The sequence below is a fragment of the Neofelis nebulosa genome, chromosome 5, assembly GCF_028018385.1.
Source record: "Neofelis nebulosa isolate mNeoNeb1 chromosome 5, mNeoNeb1.pri, whole genome shotgun sequence".
In the NCBI taxonomy this organism is placed as follows: domain Eukaryota; kingdom Metazoa; phylum Chordata; class Mammalia; order Carnivora; family Felidae; genus Neofelis; species Neofelis nebulosa.
The window spans coordinates 6,740,804-6,763,889 of record NC_080786.1 but is presented as its reverse complement, the minus strand read 5'-3'; the positions used below and the strand labels follow the sequence as shown (position 1 = coordinate 6,763,889).

The following is a 23,086-nucleotide window of genomic DNA, read 5'->3' as shown; positions in this document are numbered from 1 at the left end:
CATGGATGCAAGTTGGGCTGCTCTCCTGGACCACTTGTTCTAAGAACCAGCAAGAGCCAGCCAACACGTTCTGGGGCTCTACAGCAGGCACTCTGTAAATGTGTTTTGACTGATAGCTAACGCTAGGGGCCCCCAAGCCCAAATATCTCTGGAAGAGCAAGTAAAAATATCTTGTTTTCTTGCCCTCTATAAAGGCTACAAAAGAATTCATAGAGGACCACTCGATTTGTGCCCTGTAATGACAATTACACACAATTTGCTTACAGTTTAATATAAGCTTAATGGTGGACAAAAACTGCAACATAACTGGACTCTAATATTAATTTCTAAACTCTCCACCCCCACGCCAACTAACTAAGGAACCAGTGGAAACTTAGTCAGATTCAATTAATGCAAGAGTCAACACCTGGTCCTTTTGCTTATGTGCCAGTGAGCACACCCATATGTCCCTCGCTGTCCCCATTCGTGCCCCATAAGGCTCTGTGGTATGGTGAGTGGTGTTAGGGCCCCACTGCAGTCTTTGCCTTATCCTTTACACTTATCCAGAGTTTACTGTGAGAGTGGAAACCTGTAGCAATCGTGTTGCCAGGGAAACTTGGCGTTCTCCCAATACCCTCTGCAAAAGGGCTCCATCTAGTTTCCAATGCTCAGTGTTTATTTGCACTTACTTCCTGCCTCTATGTTTAGTCAAGAGAACTGGTGTTTTAAGCTCTGCTTCCAGTATGAGGAGAATAACTACCAGGTTAGGCCTAAGGTGAACATAGGCCATCACAACACCCCCCCACCCCCTGCCCCTCATCACTTAGGGAAGTGGGTATGGAACTTCCTGTATAAGAAGATCAAACCTTCCTTGGGACTTACTGCTGTGTGGCTGATAAAAGTATTGCACTGTTCTGTTCAGCATTGCATTTTAACCCCTAAGTCAGAGCCAGGCTCGTAATAGATGCTTCAAAAGTACCCATGACAGCTAAACCCAGATATTTCTTTCCAACATGATTAGAGAACCACACAAATGTATTTTTTAAATGTTTAGACATCTTTTTTTTTAATGTTTATTTATTTTTGAGAGAGAGAACAGGGGAGGAGCAGAGAAAGAAAGGAACCAAGGATCTGAAGCAGGGTCCACACTGACAGCAGAGAGCCCAATGCAGGGCTCAAATTCACAAACCATGAGATCATGAGATCATGAGATCATGACCTGAGCTAAACTGACTAAGCCACCCAGGCGCCCCTAAACGTTTAGATATCTTTATGCATAGTGTTAATGCTCTCTTCTAGGACTTAGCATGTTCGGGCTTACAATGAAGGCTTTTTGCATCTTTGCTTAGTCTTTGTAACTAAGCCATTAGTCTCATGAGGGAAGGAGCCCACATATCTCTGTCCATACACCCAGAGGTTCACACAGTGCCATTGCACATGTGTGGCTGGCATTCAACGGCCTGAGACGTTTGGTTGGTCAACTAAATAAATATATGAATGCTGGGTCTGTGAAATCATATATTTGAGTTGCAGACTAGTGGGGGCAACTGTCTGTGGCCAGTTGTCCATGGCCCCAAGATGAGAAAGGACCTAAGATACGGTTCACCAATACCTCTCGGATGCAGTGGGTCCCGACCTACCTGCGGAAGGCTAACATTTCTTCAGGTCAAAAGTGGGCCATCCTCACTTATTTGTGAGCTCCATCATACCCCGCCGCACCCCCCAAAGAATAGGCCAACATCCAGGAAGCCCATGGCTACAGAATAGAGTATGTATGGCAAGACCACCACCCCAAGTATAAAACTTGCTGAAGCATGTTGACTATATATATAAAGATCGTAGAAGGGTATTCATATTTTTGAGTGATGACAGAAAGAAAAGTCTCTAAAAGCAGCATCCTGGAAACATCCCATATCAATGAAATAAGCTGCCTTGTGGTTTTCTCATATCAAGACTTGAGATGACAGGTGATGAGAACAGCAGCCCGGACCCGACACAGTCTCTGTCTCTCTGCAGCTGCGGGTCTTCAAGCTTGCCAAGTCCTGGCCAACCTTAAACACGCTCATCAAGATCATTGGGAACTCAGTGGGGGCGCTGGGGAACCTCACCATCATCCTGGCCATCATTGTCTTTGTCTTCGCTCTGGTTGGCAAGCAGCTCCTGGGGGATAACTACCGTGACAACCGGCACAATATCTCTGCGCCCAACGAAGAATGGCCACGCTGGCACATGCACGACTTCTTCCACTCCTTCCTCATCGTCTTCCGGATCCTGTGTGGAGAGTGGATTGAGAATATGTGGGCCTGCATGGAAGTTGGCCAGAAATCCATATGCCTCATCCTTTTCTTAACAGTGATGGTGCTCGGGAACCTGGTGGTGAGTGCTGAGCCCCTCTGGGGGCGCTGTTTCCGGGGCGATGGAGGAGACTTCCGGGTTACCCTAAAAAGCTTTGACATCGCACATTTTATTCCGCCATCACACCTCCCTGACCGTAAAGCCTTCAAACTTTGCAAAGTCACGTGGGGCACGTTTTCAGAACTGTCCCTTGGCCGGCTGCCTGACTTGTTTGAGTGAGCACATAGGATAGGGATGGAAGAACCTGTTTAGAACTCCCCAGCTCCACCACTAGTAAGGCTGGACGACCCAGCACAAGCTTGAGACAGTCTCCTCAAGCTTCAATTTCCTTAAAATCAAGAAAATAGTGCTTACTCATAGGCTTACCAGGGGAATTAAATTACAGGAGATGACATATGAAAATTGCCTAGTGCAGTGTCTGGGCCACAACAGGAACTCAGCAAATGTTAGCTGTTAAGTTATTGAAGAAAAATTTCCTTCTCCACTCTAGGGTGTCTCAGAAGATAATTTTCTCCAAGGGAGGAAGAGCTGACTGATTTCTCTAAGCTACACAGGTCCCAGCTAGGAGCAGGGGGGCCGGCGTGGTGAGGCAAGATGAAAGAGAGAAGCTGGGTCCTGGACAACATCCAATGCCACAGTGTCAATAACAAAATCCACTCCCACATTTGGGGGAGCCCCCCTGGCGGCTTTCCTGCCACTTGGCCCCAGCACCCCTTCTCTGTCCCAGCCTGGCTCCTCGCTCCCAGCCTTCCCCCACCCACTGTGGTCCTGGGCACTCTTGTTGCCCAGTGCTGGCTGTAGGGGAGGAGGTGGACTCCCAGAAGCTTTTCTTACAGCCCTGGAAGTCAACCAGTTTGGATGCTTTTCCCGTAAGAGTTTTATAGACACAAGAAAGCTACACCAAGAGAGACAAAACAACAAATCCAGGCTCTTCAAAGTCTTTCCCACTCGGGTTGTGGAGGCAGAGATGCCTTTCCCCTCCATTCCCAAGTTGGAGGCTGGCTGAAGATCCTTTCTTCCAGGCTGAGCTCACCATCCCTGCAGAGCCACAGGGGCCCCTGACCTTCAGGCAGGAAGTTTGCCTCCGTGAGCACTTTTACAGACCTCAGATCATTTCCTCTTCACATCCACTCCCTGCTTACACTCACACTTACAGGTGAAGAACATGAAGTTGGAAGCAGTGAGGAGATGACCCAGGATCCCCGAGTGAGGATCCCAAAACCCAGTGGTCCCAGGGCAGACCCGTACATGCTCCTCTCCGTTGTCCCTGAATGTCCCTTGGGTCAGTAGGGGTGATCCTCCTCTGTGGTGGAGAATGTGCTTCTAAGCCTTGTCCACGTGAGGCAAGTCACTTGGGACACCCCAAAGGCTCCCATTGGTGGCTCTCAAAATGTCCATTCCCCTAAGAGGGGAAGCATGAGGTAGGGAGAGGCCCAGTTGTGGCCACCCTGCCGTCCGGCTGCCGAGCTGGTGGGCCATGTAGGTGCTCAGTTCTTTGGTTGGACCATCTCTGCTTCCGCTCCTTCCCTCCAGGTGCTCAATCTGTTCATTGCCCTGCTGTTGAACTCCTTCAGCGCTGACAACCTCACAGCTCCAGATGAAGACGGGGAAGTGAACAACCTGCAGATGGCCCTGGCACGGATCCAGGCATTTGGCCATCGTACCCGGAAAGCCCTTTGCAGCTTCTTCAGCAGGCCCCGCCTGCTACCCTGGCCCAAGGCAGAGCCCCAGCTGGCGGTGAAACTCCCACTGTCTAGTGCCAAAGCTGAGAACCACATTGCTCCCGATGTAGCCACGGGGAGCCCCGAAGGGCTCCCAGAGCCCCGAGGCCCCAGGGTCAACCACAGCGACTTCATCACCAATCCCAGCATATGGGTCTCTGTGCCCATTGCTGAGGGTGAATCTGACCTTGATGACTTGGAGGAAGATGGTGAGGAGGATGGTACTCAGGGCTCCCAGCAGGAAGTGACCCCTCAAGAGCAGGTGAGAATTCTCCCATAGGAAAGCCACAGGAAGTAAGGAGGGGCCTCAGGGATGGAGGGACAGGGGCAGGAGGGAAAGTATAATATGGAGGGTTTCCAACATCGCGAATGGCACAGCCTTGACAAGCGCCGGGCAAGCCAAGCATAGAAGCACTTGACGTCAGGAAGCAAAAGCCATGCCAAGCTTTCTGGGGAAGGTGGTATTTGAGCAGGGCCTGGAAAAAAGGATCGGAGTTCCCCAGGCAAGCATCGGGCAGCACTTTAGTCCCAGGCCACTTCGTGGTGCTTGGGATTGTCTTTCGCACGATTGCCCCATTCGCTTTGCCCAACCCAGGCTCTGTGCCTAAGGCACTAATGAGACTCCTCTAAGAACAGATGTCGTCCAAGAGCAATACTCCTCTGATCTTCGGTAGAAGCCTAGGGATCATTGTGTGACTCACGTATCCAGCTTTTCCCAACAAAAGATGTCACGGGGAAATGACACTTGTTCCTTTTGGCACCAAAGAATTTAAAGCACATTTAAGCCTTTTGGCAATATATATATTTTTAAATACTTTGCACAATTCTCTACTACCTTTAGCTGACATATCAACTCTGTTAGCCTCTTAGTGAGTCAGGGCATGCACTTCTGACAATGTGGGAAGCCGGGGATCCATATGGGGCCTGGGGACATGCAGGGCTGCCGGCCAGGCCACTGAGTGGCCTCAGACAGCTGTGCTTTGAGTCCGTAGCTCTTCCATTGCCTTCTTCCCCTGCAGCTGTCACTTCTCTTGTGTTCCAGCAGCTGCTATTATCAGCTGCCATATTTTACATGCCTTTGTGTGGGTGACAGCCGAGGGCAGGGTGTCACCATCCCCAGAATAAAGGCCATGAACTCTGACGGTTGTCTCCACTCAGAGGCATTTTCAGTTACTTTGGGTCCTTGGGAGACTTCAGATGGCCACGTTCACTACCACTCCGACCTCTGGACCAGAAAGAATGGTTATGGTTAACATCTATCGAGCCAAGCACTTCATGCAAAGTGTTTTACAAGCATTCGCGTATTTAGTCATCAGAATCACGGAATAAAGTCGATCTTGCCTTCTCAGTTTTGCAGGTGGGAAAAATGAAGATCAGACAGGTTAAATTCACTTGCCTAAGGTCACACAGCTTGTAAGTAATGGAGCCAAGAGTTAAACAGATCTGGATATAGAGAGTCCACGCCCGCTTCACGCAAGCGTGTATGTATGTATGCATGTTGTGCAAATCAGGTCCTTAGCGCTGGCAGGCTACGACGAGGCCCAAGATCTCTTCAAATTGAGACGTGTTCAGCTGAGGGCGGGAACAGGTACCCAGATGGGGCTGTCTCTCGCCAGCAGGAGCAGCCACAGCAAGTTGGGAGATATGAGGACCACATGGCACCCAGGAGCCCAGGCTCTGGAATGTCCTCTGAGGACCTGGCTCCACACCTGGGTGAGAAGTGGAAAGATGAGTCTCCAGCCCGGGGCCCCGCAGAGGTAGGTATGTGAGCTTCCGGGAGACGCTGAACAGCCTGCCGGACACCGACCGGCGGGATGATAGGGGATGGGGCGGCGGGGGAGGTGGTATTCCAGACTGCACTCAACCACGGAAGCTCACGTCTCATCCTGAGAATTGTTACGGTTTGTCCTAGCCTCCGGGCTGGTCAGCACTATTTTCAGAGTGAGGTTCCACAAGTTGGGGGGTGGGGGGGGTGACAAGGACCAGATCCCCAACTTCCCTGAGTCTCCTCGTCTTCATCTATGAAACTGAATCCTAATGCCTCCCCGCTAGGATTCGTCTGAAGCTTAAATGAGATGCTGCTTGTCAAGTGTCTAGCTCCTGCCTGAAATGGAGTAAGTGCCCAGAAAATGACAGCCAGGAAAAAAGGGAACAAAAGACAAGACACAGAGAAAGTGCCTTTCTGAGCCAGCAGACAGAAAGTCAGAGTTGCTCGTGGGTGAGGAAGTCTTCCCTGTGACTCCCCCCACCCCCACTTTCTTTTGTCCACATCATGCTTTCCAGCCAAAAACAATTCTGGTGCTCTGGAGAGGCTGTCTGTATGCGTAGGGTACTGACAGCCTTATGTAGACTGAGCAGGAAGCAAAAGTGGGGTTTAGGAATGTATTATAAGAGGCAAAAAGAAACTTGGTGGTTTCATCACAAATCTTTGACGGAATCAAGCTACAGTGAAGAGGTATCTAGAAAGATTTAGCATCTTTAATACCGCCGCATTGAGTTTAGGAATTTAACTTGACATCCAGCCACTGAGAGCTGAGGTCGTGACAGGCACCGGGCTGAGCAAAGATAAGGAAGGCATCATTCATGCCCAAAGTTGCCAAGCCCTTCAGCTTGAGGAATGTCAAGCCACTGGCTGTGTGCCCCTGGGCAAGGCTGAGCACAGCAGGGAAAGCTAAGAGGGTGGGCTGAGATGGGGTTGGGGGGTCCTGGGTGAACATAAGCCACTTGGTTCCTTGCCGGGTGAGGGCTGCTGCCTTCCACGCGTTGGACATCCTGCTTCCTCCGGAGCATTCTAAGAATCCCCCTGGCTAGTTTTCTCTACTCAGTGTTTTCACTACACAGCTGCTGGGTATCGGTTTTGGTTTCGGTTTTGGTGTTTTTGTCCATGACCCTGGCCAGGCAGAGAAGGGCCTGACGGTGACAGATGGGGACCCGCCCCACCATTTGGGTCCATTAGCCAAGCTATCGGGTTTACTAATATGAGAGCAGCTTCCACTCCTAATTGAATTCATCTGGAGACATTATAAGGCTGGAGCTGCCGGGAGGGCAGCAGGGCCCCTGCAGGATCGCTCCGTGATTAAATATTCAAGCCCAGTGAATGCCGAGAGTCTGTATGGGTGTAATCACCATGTCTCGGGCCCTCGCCAGCACTCCATCAGCGGCCTGGAGGTTTAAAGCCTCACAGAGCTGACCTCTGGGGCTCCACGGACAGCACCCGTGTTCTGGGCCTCAGCCGGCAAGGCACCAAACACACAAGGGCCGCTGTGGTGGGTCCAGCCCTGAGGGGCTCTCCCTGCATCTGGGAGCCCCTGGCCGGGCAGACCTGCAACGACCATGTGCAGACTCACCGGGCCCCTCAGAGAGCTGAGTTCACTGCCCCCAGGCTTCTGCCCTGCAGGGGGTGGACGACACGAGCTCCTCAGAGGGCAGCACAGTGGACTGCCTGGATCCGGAGGAGATCCTGAAGAAGATCCCCGAGCTGGCAGATGACCTCGAAGAGCCGGATGACTGCTTCACGGAAGGTAAAGTGGCCGCTGCCCACTTCCTCGCGTTGCCATTAATTCGGGCCAGAATCCAGTGCAGCACACTCTCATCCGGGCACCTGCGTGCCCAACGCCCCGGCCCGGGGTCCGCAGGAGACAGACAGACAGGACCCCTTGCTGCCTCATCCCCAAGTTTGAGGGGCCAGCGCCAGACACGAACGCCACAGCTCACAGCAGCCCAGCGGTGCCACGACAGATATGGCCACTGACGCCAGGCCTTCCTCCTCACCTTTGAAACACCTCACCGAGTTATAAACCAGCGCTCTCGAGGTGGAAAGGGAAAAAGGCAAACACTCTTGTTTGGGGACATAAACGACCCAGAGAAGGGCCATGCCACATCTGTGTCCCTCTATCTTTCGTGTGACTCTTAAAGGGAGAAAAAATGTCTACAGCTGTAGCACCCTGAACACGCCCCGTGTTGTCCGGAAGGCAGAAAATGCATCTTACTCTCCTTTTCCCTCAGTGTTGAGAACAGGGAAGGCACACTGTGTTCTCGATAGATACATGTGCAGTAAGTGAACATATATGCATAGCTCATACTGTGAGAGTAATTGTGGCTTCAATAATAAAAACTCTGTAAATTCAGAAACGACAACACTTGGTTGAGTTTCCAGTTCCACACGACGCTGGACTGGACTGGACCCGGGCCCATGTGCTGGCCCCTCGGGTGAGCACAGGCTCAGGGCATAGCCCCTCAGCACCAGGCCCGGGCCCCATGGCTCATCAGCCTTCCAGAAGTGGGTGGGTGTAGGACAGGGGTCACCAGTATCCTCTCCAAGAAGGACAACAGTTGGGGAGGGGTTGAGAGTGGGTGAGGCCAATGGCGGGGAAGAACCCCCAAAGGGAAGGATCGGGAGGCCGCCCGAGAGGGCCACCGCATCTCTCTTATTCCAGAGAAGAACTCCTTCCTAAGGGGTGGCAGACGGGTTCCCCTGCAGAGCGGTGTCTCAGCGGGGCTAGAGCAAAAATGCTCCTCCCGCCCCAGGTGGACACCATTCGTCATCAGTCACCTCTCCCCACAGGCTGCATTCGCCACTGTCCCTGCTGCAAAGTGGACGCCAGCAAGTTTCCATGGGCCGTGGGCTGGCAGGTGCGCAAGGCCTGCTATCGCATCGTGGAGCACAGCTGGTTTGAGAGCTTCATCATCTTCATGATCCTGCTGAGCAGCGGGTCTCTGGTAAGGGGAGGCAGGGTCCCTGCCCCCGAGCCCTCCAGATGGCGTCTCCCTACTCCCGGGAGTAGTGAGCTCCCCCGGTTCCTAGCCTGGAAGCCCCCAAGCTTGGCTGGCGGGAGAGCTGCAGCCCAGCATGTGGTTCCTCCAGCAACAGGGCGGGGTGGGTACTCGAGGTGCCCACGTCACGGCCTGCTGAACCCGGCGGCTGGTATTTCAAGCAGCAAGGGCATGCGTCCCACTTTATAGACGGGGCAACTGACGCTCAAAGGGCTTGAGGCACTTGTCCCGGGTCCCCCACCTTGTCAGTAGCAAAACCTACCTTTGCCCTCATTGGACCCCCAAGCCCCTGGCTTTCTACCCCCCGAGCCTCCCAAACACTGGCCTTCTCTGAAGGCCCGGGACCAAGACGGCCATCCTTCTTCATCTTGCAAGTTGAAGCCCCTTGCAAATACTATTACCTGTTCAAAGCTCACAGCAAATGATCACATCGGCCCTTGTCAAGATGTAATTGCCTGGGGAGCTGGTCTGAAGGCGGATTCCGAATCGGAGCTCGGGTGAGGCCTGAGAATTTGCATTTCCAGCAAGTTCCAGGAGATGCTGACGCTGCACACCGCACTTTGAATAACAAGGCCTGACAGGCACAGAGCTTCTGAGGAATTCCTAAGTCAGGGATTTTGAGTTAGGCCTCTGAAGCCCCTTGCTGAAAGCCCAGCTTTGAGGGACGAGGAAGGATGCTTCTGACAGTGCCTTGGTCTCACGCTCCCTGCACAACCTCAGCTAATCTTCCCGATGGACCAACGTAGATGTAGACACAGGAAGGGACTCATCGTCCCCAGGTGTCTGCACCTTATGGATGAGGAAGTCACAGCCCAAAGACACAAAGGGGCCTAGCTAATTAGTTAAAGGTAGGACGAGAGGCCCTCTCTCTTGACTCACGGCTCCAAGCGTTTTCACTTGTTTTGCCCTTTGGGTGTCACTTACTCCCTAAAAAGAATCTACTGGATATCTGGGCACCTACTTAAATGCCAGATTTCCCGGGAAGGGTGCCAAAACCGCTGAGTGTGTGTCCTCAGCCCTGGGGGGGGGGGGGGGGGGGAGAGCAAAGGCAGGTGAGAAGACACGATGACTAGAAGACAGGTGACTAGGCAGGCAATGGCACCAGTCCCCCAGAACAGGACTACTCTGCCACCGCGGGGGAGGGCGTGGCAGCATCGGAAGGTGCCACTGGTGGTGAGGGTCCACTGCTGTCGCCGGCTCTGCAGAGCATTGGGGCACAGGCCACGTTGCAGGGCCAGAGGGGGCTGAGGAGTGATTTCCCCTACCCTTCCCTCTTTCCTGTCCTCCCTGAAGAGGACAACGGTCACATTTGCTGTTGACAAGGTACTTTCCTTATTACCTCATTGGCTCCTGTCTTTCCCCATGGGCCTTCTCTCCTCATTTCTCTTCTCCACGCTCCTCTGCTCCTTCCCTTCTTTCTGTTCTCCTCCACTCACCCCAGCTGCTCCCCTCTCTCCCAGCAGGGAGCGCGGATCCTGCACCAGCTGCTGGGCCCTCACCTCCCCATCTCCTTCCCCCAACGGACTGAACAGGCTGGCACCAAATTTAGTCTTCCTTATGCTTTTACTTTGAGTACTTAAAAAAAAAAAAAATAACACAAGTTTTCATCTGACAAAGTAAAGTGCAAAAAAAAAAAAAAAACTTGGAAATTATGGCAAAATGTAAAGAAAAAATATCACCCATTTTCCTATCACTCAAAGAGAATCTCACTTTGAAAACATTTTGGTATACTTCCTTCCCATCTTTCTTATGCATATAATACATAAATATTACAAAACTGAAACCACATTTATGCATTCTGTAATTTCTCAGTAAATTCTCACAGTAAATACACTCCTACTATCTGATTTAGTGGCTACAGTGCATTCCATTACGGACGGTGCCACCGTTTATTTAAATAATCCCTGGGTTCACTTCTAATAAGCATTGAATAGTCTATGTAGACTCCTTTGAAGACACTGGCTTCTTTCCTGTCTTAGGTCCGGTTAGAAGCAGAACCAGAAGCAGGGCTTCTTGTACAAGCAGTTTGTGGAGGGCACACTCCGGGATGGAGCCCAGGAGGGAGGCAGGACGGGGAGAGGAGCTGCAAGGCTCCCATGAGGTCCAGCCTCTGTCTGATCCCACGGGAGCGACGAAGCATTAAGGGTGTCACGGAGCTGTCCCACCTTGATGCAAAGGGGACAGTCACTGGCTGCGGCTGTCTGCAGATGTCCCAGGCATTTCTGCAGGTGCAGGCAGTTCCCCTCAGCCCAAGGAGGTCCTCAGGAAAGGGGGCATCCACCAGCCGTTAGTAGCCGACCTCACAGCAGCTGGGGGACGGGTGCACTGGCCCCTTGGACCAATAACGTCTAGTGTCCTTCGGCTAAATTCTTGAAGGCAGCATTGCTGGGTCTCTTTGATTCCCTTTGCCAAATTGGCCTCCCAAAAGGCGGAACCAGATTTCAGCCCCCAGGCAGGTATGAGAGGAGCCACTTCCCCACAGCCACGGCAACACTGGCCTCACCCTGGTCCTTTTTTTATCTTCACCAGTCTGATAAGAGAAAAACGACATCTCTTCCTTTGAAAATCCTTAATTACCAGTGAGATAGAACATTCTTTTTCAGAGGTTCATCGGCGATTCTTACTTTCATTTTTGTGAACTGCCTGTGAACATCCTTTGATGCTTTTATTTTTAAACCGAGTCGCTGTTAGGTTCCCTTTGGTTCACTTCCAAGCCCCAATTTGAGAAGGTTTCCTTTCTCCTTTGCTCTCAGCATCCCTGCAAAGACTAAGCCAGGCTGCGTGCCCCGTCGGTTCTAGGGGGTCCTGGTTTATCTGTCACAGTGCCTCCTCCCCTATGGCACCAAACCCCCTGCACCCACGCCAAGCAGAGAAAACAAAACGATATGGGCAAGCCGGTTCCCAAAGCCCTCCTAGGGGCTGAGGGCAGGGCTGGCTGGGTCCTTCCCTGTCACTGGGCTCCAGTGCCGTGGGTCCAGGAAGCCTTCCATTCTGCCCCCTTTCATTCTTCCTTCCAGGCCTTTGAAGACTATTACCTTGACCAGAAGCCCACGGTGAAGGCCTTGCTGGAATATACTGACAGGGTGTTCACATTTATCTTTGTGTTCGAAATGCTGCTCAAGTGGGTGGCCTACGGCTTCAAGAAGTACTTCACCAACGCCTGGTGCTGGCTGGACTTCCTCATTGTGAACGTGAGTGGCTCATTGGCACATGTGGGGACTGGGGCCCCGACTTGTAATGACGGATGGCTGCAGCTAACGCAAAGAAAGCTTGAGGCCTCGCTTCACGGGCCACTCCAAACAAAAGTCTCGAGCACTTAGCAAGGCATCTGAGAATAACCCTGCACACCGGTGAATGGTTAGATCAGGCAGTAGATGATTCTGGCACAGTGGTGGTGCTCAGGTGAGTCGTCAGTTCCTAGGTCTCCATCCAGAAAGACCACTTGCTGCCCTCTGTCTTCTATGTCTAAAGCAAGAGGACACATGTGGCTCTCAAGGGTCTTATGCCCTTACATCCCTTGACAGGACTTTTGGACCTAGGGGAGCCGAGGACTGCACAGCACAGGGAATCTTCCCACCTGCTGACTCAGTGGTCCTCAGCCCTGGCTATACTTTAGAATCGCCCGGGGAACTCTTAAAAATACAATGAACAAATGCCACTACTCCCAGAGATTCCGATCTCTCTGGTCCTGGGTGGAGTCCAGGCATCGGTGTCTTATTAAAGCTCCCGGACGTGTCCAATGTGTGCACAGCCAGACCGAGAATCACCGTGCTTGCCCCACCGGCTTCTCCCCATTGGCGCTAAAAGAGACAAAGGGTCCCTTTGGAGAGGCGCTGAGCAGGAAGCTCATGTGTTCAGATTCATACTAACCTTTGGCCACCAACCCCTGCATCAGAGGGGTTACCAAGTGCCTCCCATCTGATAGACTTATGTCTCCTCACAGCTGTGAAGAGACCGTCTTCAGTGAAATCCCCTAAGAGCCTTCTTAGCCCGCAAGAGCCAGGAGTGGTCTGTCCCTCGTCCTAACCACCACAGTCCTCCATCTCTGTCCAGGCCCTTGCCCTCTCGGCTTTGCAGGATGGCTGCCTGAGTTGCCTGCTCACTGCAGCACAGCTACGGGTCCCCGCAGGCGCGGGGAGGCACGTGCTGTGTATGTCTCTGCCTCCCACACTCCAGCAGCCACCAGCACCAAGGGCTGCACATCAGAGGTGTCAGGAACTGTGTCTGTATTTGGTGCTTGCCTCCTGAAGCTGGATGGGGTCCAGTACAGAACATTCCGTCCAGCCTCCTGTGCTGGCAGGTCCCCCACAGCAGGTCTGTGCACTCAATTCTCATCTTTTCCTGATACCAACGTACTGGAAGCAGCAAGACACAGCACTGCAGGGATTAGCTAGGAGGCCTGAAATCCGAGTCATGGGTGATAGCTTTGTGCATATAAAATTATTATTCGTAAGTGAAGGAAAAGTGTTTTATTCTGGCTTCCCACCTCTGTTAGGGGCACAGTCGCTCTGACCTACACTAGTTTAAGCGCCCCCCATCTTCAATGGTCACCCACTCATTCCATCCATCCTCTTCCTAATTCTTCCTTATGACCATCCATCCTTCCTTCCATACATCCCTCCTTCCATCTATCCAGCCATTTGCTCTTCCTTTTTCCATTCTTCCAAACACCCATTCACCTTTATTTCTTCCATTTATCTTCTCTGTCAGTCCTCTCCCTCTTTCCATCTATTCTCATGCTTCTTTCTTTCTTCTCTTCTGCCCATGCATTCATCCTAACCTTTCTTTCATTTATCAACTGGCCCTTAATCCTTCTATCTTTCTACCTTTTGATTCACTTTTCTGACTGTTCAACCATCTAGCCATTCTCCAATCTCTTTCGTTGATTTATTCTATCCAACTCTCTCTTCCCATTCATCCATCAATTTACCTAGCCATCCACTCTTCTCCCTTTCATCTGTCTCATCCACCCACTATTCTATACTTCCATATTTTATCCTTTCTTCTTTCTTCCATCCTTCCCTTCAACTATCTATTCTATCCATCTTTGATCCTTTTAAAAAAATTTTTTTTTAATGTTTATTTATTTTTGAGACAGAGAGAGACAGAGCATGAATGGGGGAGGGTCAGAGAGAGAGGGAGACACAGAATCCAAAGCAGGCTCCAGGCTCTGAGCCGTCAGCACAGAGCCCGATGCGGGGCTCTAACTCACGGACTGTGAGATCATGACCTGAGCCGAAGTCGGACTCTTAACCAACTGAGCCACCCAGGCGCCCCCCATCTTCGATCCTTTAATTCATTCGTCATATCCAAACATCCTTCCATCTTCCATCCATCTTCCTTCTTTCTCTCTTTCCTCTCATCCATCCCAACATGTTTCTATCTTTTCTTCAATTTATCAAATGTTTATTTATGACTACTGAATATAGTATTGTCTTATGAAGTGCTCTGGGAGAGACAGAGGCCAAGAAATAAGAACTCCCTATCTCCAGGAGTTTAGGCTATAATCTTCCAGCAGATAAGACACACAGAGAGAAATAAACCTATTATGGGGCAGGGGGGAGAGGTGAGGAGGTGAGCACTGCTGGAAATAATTAGTGTCTTTGGGACAGAGAGACATGAGCCTGTGGGGGTGGGGTAGTTGGGAAGGCTTCATGTAGGAAGTGACATTAGACATAGGGCTTAAAATGAACAGGAGCATTGAGGTGCAAAGAGGACTGGGGGGGGGGGTGCAATCTTAATTAAAGGGTGACTGAGCAAAGGCACAGACACAGGCACATTTAAGGAACAATCTTATTTGGGTAGAATATATAGGTGAAACATGACTGAAAAAGGAGTCTGCAGCTATGGAGTCTGGAACCTAACCCGAGGGTGATAAAGTACCAGTAAATGTTGGGAGTAAGAGACACACATGATTATAATAAAATTTGCAGTGGAGAATGGATGGAATGGACACAATCCTAGAGACCAGTTGGGAGGCTAGTGGCCTGAGCAGTGGGAGTGGTGGTGGGCTTGGATAGAGTGACCCCAGATCTTGAATCTCCAACTATAGATTTTGCACGTGAGGCAGCCCTCCCAGGGGGCTGAGAAAAAAAACTGAATAGGGCCCAGCATGAAACTCCCTACCCTTTGTCAGCCAGACAGCTGGGTGCCATCTGCTGGTGTTTGGAGCCTTGCATGGAAGAAGAAAGGGGGTTCTTTCCATTCCAGCTTTCTGTGCTGGTGGAATAAGCTACTCATTTCGAGAATAGACATTGCTTGAGGCTCTATGTAATTCATATGTAAATCCCTTCCTTTCTGAAGGTCCGGTGTACATCCCCACCTAGCTTCCAGGATAAGCCAAGCCTGAATTCAGCCCACCAGTCATAGTGCAGTTGGGGTCTTCCAAGATTGGGTCACAGTCTCTGGCAAGCTCAAGCCTATGCATATGGTACCACCCTGGCAACTTCAAAGTTTCTACAAGGTGTGACCATTTGTCCACATCAATTTGTGTCCTTTGTAGCCCTTGGTCAACACTTAAAAAAAGTGAAAAGCTGGCAGACCAATAGGGAGTCACAACCCCGTCATTGTATCTCAGCCCTCTGTCAAACCTGGATTTCATGGACCATGCCACACTCTTACTCGGACTCTAACTTTACACAGAGTGAAGGTATGACCTGGACTGGCAAGGCACTGACCCAAGGCCACAAAAAGAATCAGGGGATGAGAGGGAATTAGACCCCACCCAGGCCAGGACTCTTTCCACTCTACTTTTCTGAGAAAATACAGCCAGGGCTCACTTTGTATTCTTCAAAACAGACTTTCAGCATAGCCCCCATGAAGGGATATCATCTCTCCAAGTCTCTGAAAGTTGAGTTTCAAGGCTATTGGAGCCTGGCTGGTGCCTCAAGGGAAAGGGAAGGTAATATACAGGGAGCTTGACCACCTACACACCATAGGGTCATGGTGTGCAAGACTGTTTTTCTTTCTCAGAAGTTCAGAGAAGTGATGAATGAAATCTTTAATAAAGGGGAAGAGATTGAATTCTCTCTAGACCTTTCACTGGAGTTTGGAATAAGATGGAAGTCAGGATGATGACTTGGACAGAGACAGGGATTTCCTGTCTCCTTTTACCAGGACCTTCTGGAACCTAGAGTAATACTTTTGCTCTCTGCCTGCACTCAGATCTCCCTGACAAGTCTTATAGCGAAGATCCTGCAGTATTCTGATGTGGCATCCATCAAAGCCCTTCGAACCCTCCGTGCCCTGCGGCCCCTGAGGGCTCTGTCTCGATTTGAAGGCATGCGGGTAAGATCTACCTCCAAAGTGCTCTGATCTGCAGCGTTTAGTACCCCCTTGTCCCCACCATGCCCTCCATGCCCCTGACCCAACTCTGGGCCCACCCCCACAAGTGGACTCTGGGTCCTCACCTCCTGCCGGGACTTTGGTGGCACTGCCATGTCCTAATGCTCTGGTTCTCCTTCACATCCCTTTATGAGCTCTCTTTCCTTCCCACCTCAAATATCACATCGAGCAGCACTCAGACTGACCCCTTCCTGCTCTTAGTGAAGTGATCCTGCCTCAACATCGTTTGCCTCCATCTCTCCATCCTGCCTCTTGTCCTTATTGCCAAAATTTTGAAACACTCCAAACTCTTCATCTTTCCAAGGCAAATGAACCTTCCCTCTGACACTCCATTTAAATGTGGTGGCACCATCAGTTCAGCACCATGGCCACCACCCGCCAGAAAGCATCCTGTCCCACCCAGTGCAGCCATGGGGTCCTATGGATTCTTCCCTTTCATCCATTCCTTTCTTCACCCATTGCTGTCACCTCCACCTTGCCCTGTCTTCCTCACAATGGAATACTCATAAGCCAGACCCTTGAATTACGGGGAGGTACAAGGGACCTTAATTTGTCCTCCTCCTCTTCCTCATAATTACAAAAGGCTCCAGGGACTGAAAGTGAGGTTTTGCTTTCTTCCAACACTGACTCAAAGAAGACATTCTGTCTTCAAAAACAAAAGGAGACTTTATTTTTTTTTTAATCATTTCTTCTACATTTTTTAGCATGGAATCTTCTGTTAAAAAAAAAAGTAGACTTTAAAAATTCATTTGTACCTTCACAAACACTAGCTTATGATTGAAATAGTTTGAAATTTATTTTATTTTATTTTATTCTATTTTATGTTTATGTATTTTTGAGAGAGAGAGCGAGCACGAGTGGGGAAGGGGCAGAGAGAGAGGAAGACACAGAATCCAAAGAAGGCTCCAAGCTCTGAGCTGTCAGCACAGAGCCCGACGTGGGGCTCAAACCCATGAACCAGGAGATCATGGCCTGAGCTGAAGTCGGACGCTTTACCGACTGAGCCACCCAGGTGTCCCTGAAGAAGCAAGTTCGTGAATATGGTTTTCAGTGATTCTTGACTGAAGCACACCTTAAACTGTATTTGTTAAACCTCCTTTAAAATTGCATTTAAGAATAAAGCAAGGTCCTAGAAGTCTGTATGTGCAAGTACAACACACACACTCACACCCTTATATGAACATGCGTGTACTTGTAAGTTTACCTGTCTTCTCAGTCCTGGAGAAAGATCCTAAAACCTGCTTGGAATGAAGTTTAGGGAGAAGATCTAAGTCCATCTTCAGCTACCAAGAGTCTCTCAGTCTTCTGAGTCTGAATTATTGCCCTAATTAACCCACTTCTCTTTCTGCTCCCAAAAGCCACTGGTCTTGAAGCAGGCTGAGTGAGTGTAGACAGAAGTAGGATCCAGCAAGAAGGGTTCCATATCCTTTTACATTTCCCCCCAGGTGGTGGTCGATGCCCTGGTGGGCGCCATCCCCTCCATCATGAACGTCCTCCTCGTCTGCCTCATCTTCTGGCTCATCTTCAGCATCATGGGTGTGAACTTCTTTGCTGGGAAGTTTGGGCGGTGCGTCAACAAAACCAATGAAAACCTTTCTCTTGTGCCTTTATCTATCGTGAATAACATGTCTGACTGTAAAGATCAGAACCACACTGGCAGCTTCTTCTGGGTCAACATGAAGGTCAACTTCGATAATGTTGCAATGGGTTACCTCGCCCTTCTGCAGGTGGTGAGTCCTGAGATCAACCATGTTTCTTCCTTTGGCTGCTTGATAATGTGGAAGGTCTGGGGTCTTCCACAAAATGCTATGTAGAGACTTTGCAAGGGGTAGCACTCAGTGTGAGCTGAAGCCACTCCCCATTCCTATGGACTAGCATGAGGCCAAAGAGCCTCACCAATTGATTCAATGTCACAGTGGTGCACAGTGGTGCAATTAGACAAGTGTGGGATGGTAGAATAGAATGGAGGGATGAACCTTCAATGGGATTGTATCAGGTGATGACTTAGAATTCACTACTTATACAAAATAGACATGATACAGCCCCCTGTTCAGTCTTCTCCTGCATATCCTCTCCTAGATGGTAATATTCCAGTCTATTGTAAGGATAGAAAGTGCTGGTGGTGATGACAGGCAAACACATTTACACTTCCATTCACTCATGCATTCATACCTTGCCTACATCTTGTTCACTCAGTCCTCCATTCAGTCAGGGGTTGATGCAATTGCTTATATATTTGTCACGCAGTTACCCACACCTTCATGCATCCCACTATTTGTTCATGCATTTGTTCAACAAATAATCCCTGGGTAGCTGTGGTGTGCCGGGCACTGTGCTTAGCCCTGGCACACATGGAGGATTGGTTCCAGGGGTCCCATGCTTTATGAGAAAAACAGACAAATAAGTGAATCAAAACAGAGTTCAGTGTAGACGATAGGCAGACACTGAGTGGCCTCTACTCCTTGTTTCCAGGCAACCTTTAAAGGCTGGATGGACATCATGTATGCAGCTGTTGATTCCCGAGATGTGAGTCTCAGCCTGCTATGACGACTGCCTGCCCCTCCGTGCATCCCACTCACATCAGTCTATTTGAAATGGACTGAGGGTGGCCTTGGTACCAGAAGAGGCAGTCCCCCAACAGCCTGGCCCTGTCCCTCCCTGGAGCAGTGTCCAGCTGGCCCTCTACTGAGTGTTTAAGCCAACCGCACCTGTTCCCCTACCAGGCACACTACCCAGGCTTTCGAAGCTTTTCTGCTCACCATTGAGGAAAGTATCAGATAACCACTCCAGAACTGTGTACAAGGGCACTCTTGGGCAGAGGCAGGAACAGCGTGGTGGCTAGGACAAGGGTACTGTCACATCAGCCAGGTGGAGGAGATGGGTGCTGCTGGGGCAAGACCCTTTGCTGCTGTGGCAGACAGTGCCGATGCCCTGCCCCAGATCCCCTCAGCCTGCCTCTTGAGTCCACCAACGTGTTACATTTCTGATTCTCATCTGAGACTTGACTTTCTTCGGTGCCTTACGGCTCGCTCGGCAACCCCTCCCCCAAGGGCGGGGTTTGAATGTCCAAAGGGGCTGCCTCACAGATAAGTTTTGGGAGTCTGTAGAGAAGTGTTCCAGCTTCCCTGTGTCTTAGAGGTACAATTCTGAGGTGTGTTCCACACAGTTTATTGGAGAACCCCAACAGGATAAAGTGCCTGTTGTCCCCCAGTGCTGGCCTGCTTAACAACACCCCCTTCATCAACTTTTCTCCTGCTTAACCTCCCCCTCCCTCATTCCTGCTTCCTGGGATCACCTCCCAAATAAACCACCCACATCCGTGTCCTTGTCTCAGGGATGAGCACAAACATACACCCACTTGCTCTCCATGCCTCACTTTGTCTGTTCACAGGTGAACTTGCAGCCCAAGTGGGAGGACAATGTGTACATGTACTTGTACTTCGTCATCTTCATCATTTTCGGTGGCTTCTTCACACTCAATCTCTTCGTTGGGGTCATAATTGACAACTTCAATCAACAGAAAAAAAAGATAAGTGGGGCTCAGGTGTTTTTGCGGTGGTGGTGAATCTTCCACTCCTTGTCCCCTGGCCTCATGACCAAAATCAACACTACTCGCAGCCCTCATGCCTGACCGGGAGCCCAATTTTAACCTTTAATACCAACTCCCACCTTTGCACCCTGAGCACAGCCCTCACCCCTGCTGATGTCCTGGGGCTGCTGCTAGAAGAGTTACATTTCTCTGTGTCAGCAACGACCCTGTTCCTGCCTGAGTCCCCACCCTGTCTCCCAGAATGCCAAGGTCTTCCCAGCTAAAACCAGGTGCATTGGATATGTCCCAGGTGACCCTAGGGAAATATCAACAGGGAAAGAAATGGCCCCAGCACTTGCGGCCTCTGTCTGGGGCTATGACCCCCCAGAGCACTGAATCCAGGAGGCCTCAGGAAGGGCCAGAGCTCCAATGTTGGCAGAATCCCAACCTCCTTGGGAAGGGTAGGAAGACCCTCACCTCCATGGATGCTGACTCTGATGAATAGGAATCCAATCCCAGATAACCTTTCATGTTTCCATTACAATATGAGGGCATTAAAGGTATAAAATGCTTTCTTGTTACCCTCCATTAATCCTTTCATTTAATCCCCTCCATTCCTTTGAGGTGTATACAGCAGAACTTTAGACTTATGTAAGCCAAGATCCAGAGAAAAAAAGGGTCATGGATAAATCACATAGCACAGCATTGAGAGCCCAGAATTGGTTGTGACATGACACAAACCTAGGCTTGCATTCCCTGCTCAACTATCACTATATGGCTGACCCTGGCAATATTAAAAACTTCTCTGAGCCTCAGGTTCTTCATCCATTCAATGGAGTTAATATTACCTACACAAGGATTCTGGTAAGAGGTAAATAAAACTCTGTACAAGAAGCACCTAGTTTAGGGCTGAGCTACTGTATTATTATTGTAATTTAGAATAAATGTCTAATGGTGCAGGCATCCCACCTGCAGAAAATCCTCAACCAGAGTTCTGGGGATAAGAAGTGGGGTCCTTCTCTGTCCCAGAGGGGCTCAGCAAGGTAGCTGTGAAGGCTGACCAGTGTCATCAGCACCCTAGAGGGTTTTGAGACCATTCAAGCAATCCCTTCTCTCATTTTACAGATGAGGAAACTGAGGCCTTGACAGGGAGCTGGCCACGTTAGGTGATAGAATGAGAAAAGCCAGTGATCAAATTGGGGGAGAAACTGTGTTTGCTGACTCCTTGCTCCAAATTTTCAGTGTGTCCCCACCAAGTGCTCCCAACCTCCTGCCCCTGCCTCCAGCCCCACCAAGATGTTTCTCCCCAGAAGCCCTCTGTGCCCACAAATTTTCCGAAATCCCATAGATCTCCACAGATCTCAGCCCGCATCCCCACATTTGCAGTGACTAATTTACACGAACATGCTATGGAGATGGGAAGATTTCAAATTATGTCAGGAAGTGAAAGGTGAGGAGTTGAATGAAGGAGGTCTAGAGGGTCCTTAAAGAAAACCCAAAACTAAGGGAGGAAGGCATTTCCAACAGTGGAATTTAACTGTAACCGCAGAGGGCAACACACATGGCGGGGCCTTAAGAGAACCAATCAAGAATTCTCCAAGGAATTCTTGGATAAGTCAGTAATAGTCCTCAGCTCCTCTTCAGAAAGGGGTGAAGCGGCTGGGTCTCAGGGTCTTCGTTCCAGAAGGCCCTGAAGGAAGCTCTTGCCCCTGGTAGGAACTGTGACTCTAGAAGCCTAGTGGATTTGACTGTAATGAGCAGGCTAGATTTAAGGCTCAGATTTAAAATGATATTTACCTTCTCCTGGGGTTCTACTCTCAAATGCCCCCTACTCTGTTGAGGCAACACCTCTGGGTTCTTGAAGAAGAGAAACAGGCTTTGTTCCAGAGTCCCAGGCAGGGAGTCAGAGCTGGGGCTCAGTCCTATCCACTCTGTCACTGTTTGTGGCACCCAGACAGGACGCTGCTTGACTCTGGCCTTGACATGTCTTTCTACAGAGAAGGGAGTAGGAGGAGATGTACTTCTTCTCCAGCCTGCTCTGATTTTGGTACCCCTGGAAATTTCCATTGCTTTAATAATAGTGGTGTGTGCTATCCCCTCTCATACTTAGGGGGCCAGGACATCTTCATGACAGAGGAGCAAAAGAAGTACTATAATGCCATGAAGAAGCTGGGCTCCAAGAAGCCCCAGAAGCCCATCCCTCGGCCCCTGGTAAGCCCCAGAGCTTCCATCCAGAAGAGTATGTCTGGAAATCCAGGTGACAGCCTGTGCCTGTACCTGTGCCTGTGCCTGTGCTGCGTAGGGGTTGACCAGTGCTCTCTGTGAAGCAGTAAATCTGGGTTGTATTTGGGGACAAGGTAATGAGAGTTCCAAGACCCAAGGAATGAGGAGACTGAAAGAAGCAACTGTGGTATTCTGGAGTGAATATATCTCCTACAGTTACTCCAAATTGACCTGTTTAACGAAGTACTGAGTTCCTCAACCAATTTAGGGTTCAATCACAAGATTGGGAACAGGTTAGGCTAAACGATAGTAGAGGTGGTTAGAGCCCTGAGATGAAGGGTTTGTGTGGCTGTGCATCATGATCTAGCCTCCATACATAAATCTCCAGCCTCACCCTACATTCCACCCCACCCCTATAGTAGACAGAGAGGAAATGGCCAAAACCCAACCCCCCGGGATCCTGGCCCCAGTGATGGTCATGGTCAAGTGGCACAATAGGAATAAAAAGTTGTGTTTAGACTAACCAAAACTTAGAGCCATACTCCACTTTTATTCTTTATTCACAAAGACCCTAAGAGACATGCCATTTTATTTCTCCATTAAATGCAACACCCAAACCATACGTGTTATCACCTAAGTTCTTCTCAGTCCTCCACCAGAAAATGGAAAATGTCAAACCTCTAGTTGGCCTCTGTTGAGACTGGATGAACAGGTTTGGGAGTGGGAGTATTGCTATGCTGGAAATGTACAACTGAACTTCTTCCAAGAATTTCTGAGCCATCCACTCCAGTGAATGGAATTGGCATCTTGTCCCTTTACATAACCTTTCTGTGGTTAAGATGTGGTATTTGTGAAGAAAACTACAGGTGCTGCATAGGGCACAATGCCATTAGCCTTTCCCCCTACCAGGGCAAAACCTAAGAACCTGCAACAAAGGAGTGGACCTTTCCCTAGAATTAGAGAGACATACATTCTGTTGGCCATGGCATTAGGATTTCTAAATCAAGGCATGGGGTTTGCATAAGTGACTAAAAACTTCATGAGCACACAGCCTTGAAAACATTTACAGGAGGAAAAAAAATGCTATGGTTTTTGGATGTATTTTACTTGGAAACAGTGGTCACAAATGTATCACTATGCTCAATTCTAACAAGAAGTGTTA

The 23,086-nt window shown here is 49.9% G+C and overlaps 1 protein-coding gene across 1 annotated transcript in view; it reads left to right on the top strand.

Moving 5' to 3' along the window:
* The window catches only part of SCN10A (sodium voltage-gated channel alpha subunit 10), a 94,569-nt gene that overhangs the window by 62,272 nt on the left and 9,211 nt on the right, over positions 1–23,086 (top strand). The window contains exons 15-25 of the mRNA XM_058729448.1: positions 1,996–2,355; positions 3,868–4,317; positions 5,678–5,812; positions 7,453–7,576; positions 8,620–8,774; positions 11,846–12,019; positions 15,993–16,115; positions 17,618–17,902; positions 18,645–18,698; positions 19,564–19,701; positions 21,808–21,912. Of these exons, the coding sequence (XP_058585431.1) occupies positions 1,996–2,355; positions 3,868–4,317; positions 5,678–5,812; positions 7,453–7,576; positions 8,620–8,774; positions 11,846–12,019; positions 15,993–16,115; positions 17,618–17,902; positions 18,645–18,698; positions 19,564–19,701; positions 21,808–21,912 (2,103 nt within the window). The remainder of the gene's footprint in view (positions 1–1,995; positions 2,356–3,867; positions 4,318–5,677; positions 5,813–7,452; positions 7,577–8,619; positions 8,775–11,845; positions 12,020–15,992; positions 16,116–17,617; positions 17,903–18,644; positions 18,699–19,563; positions 19,702–21,807; positions 21,913–23,086) is intronic.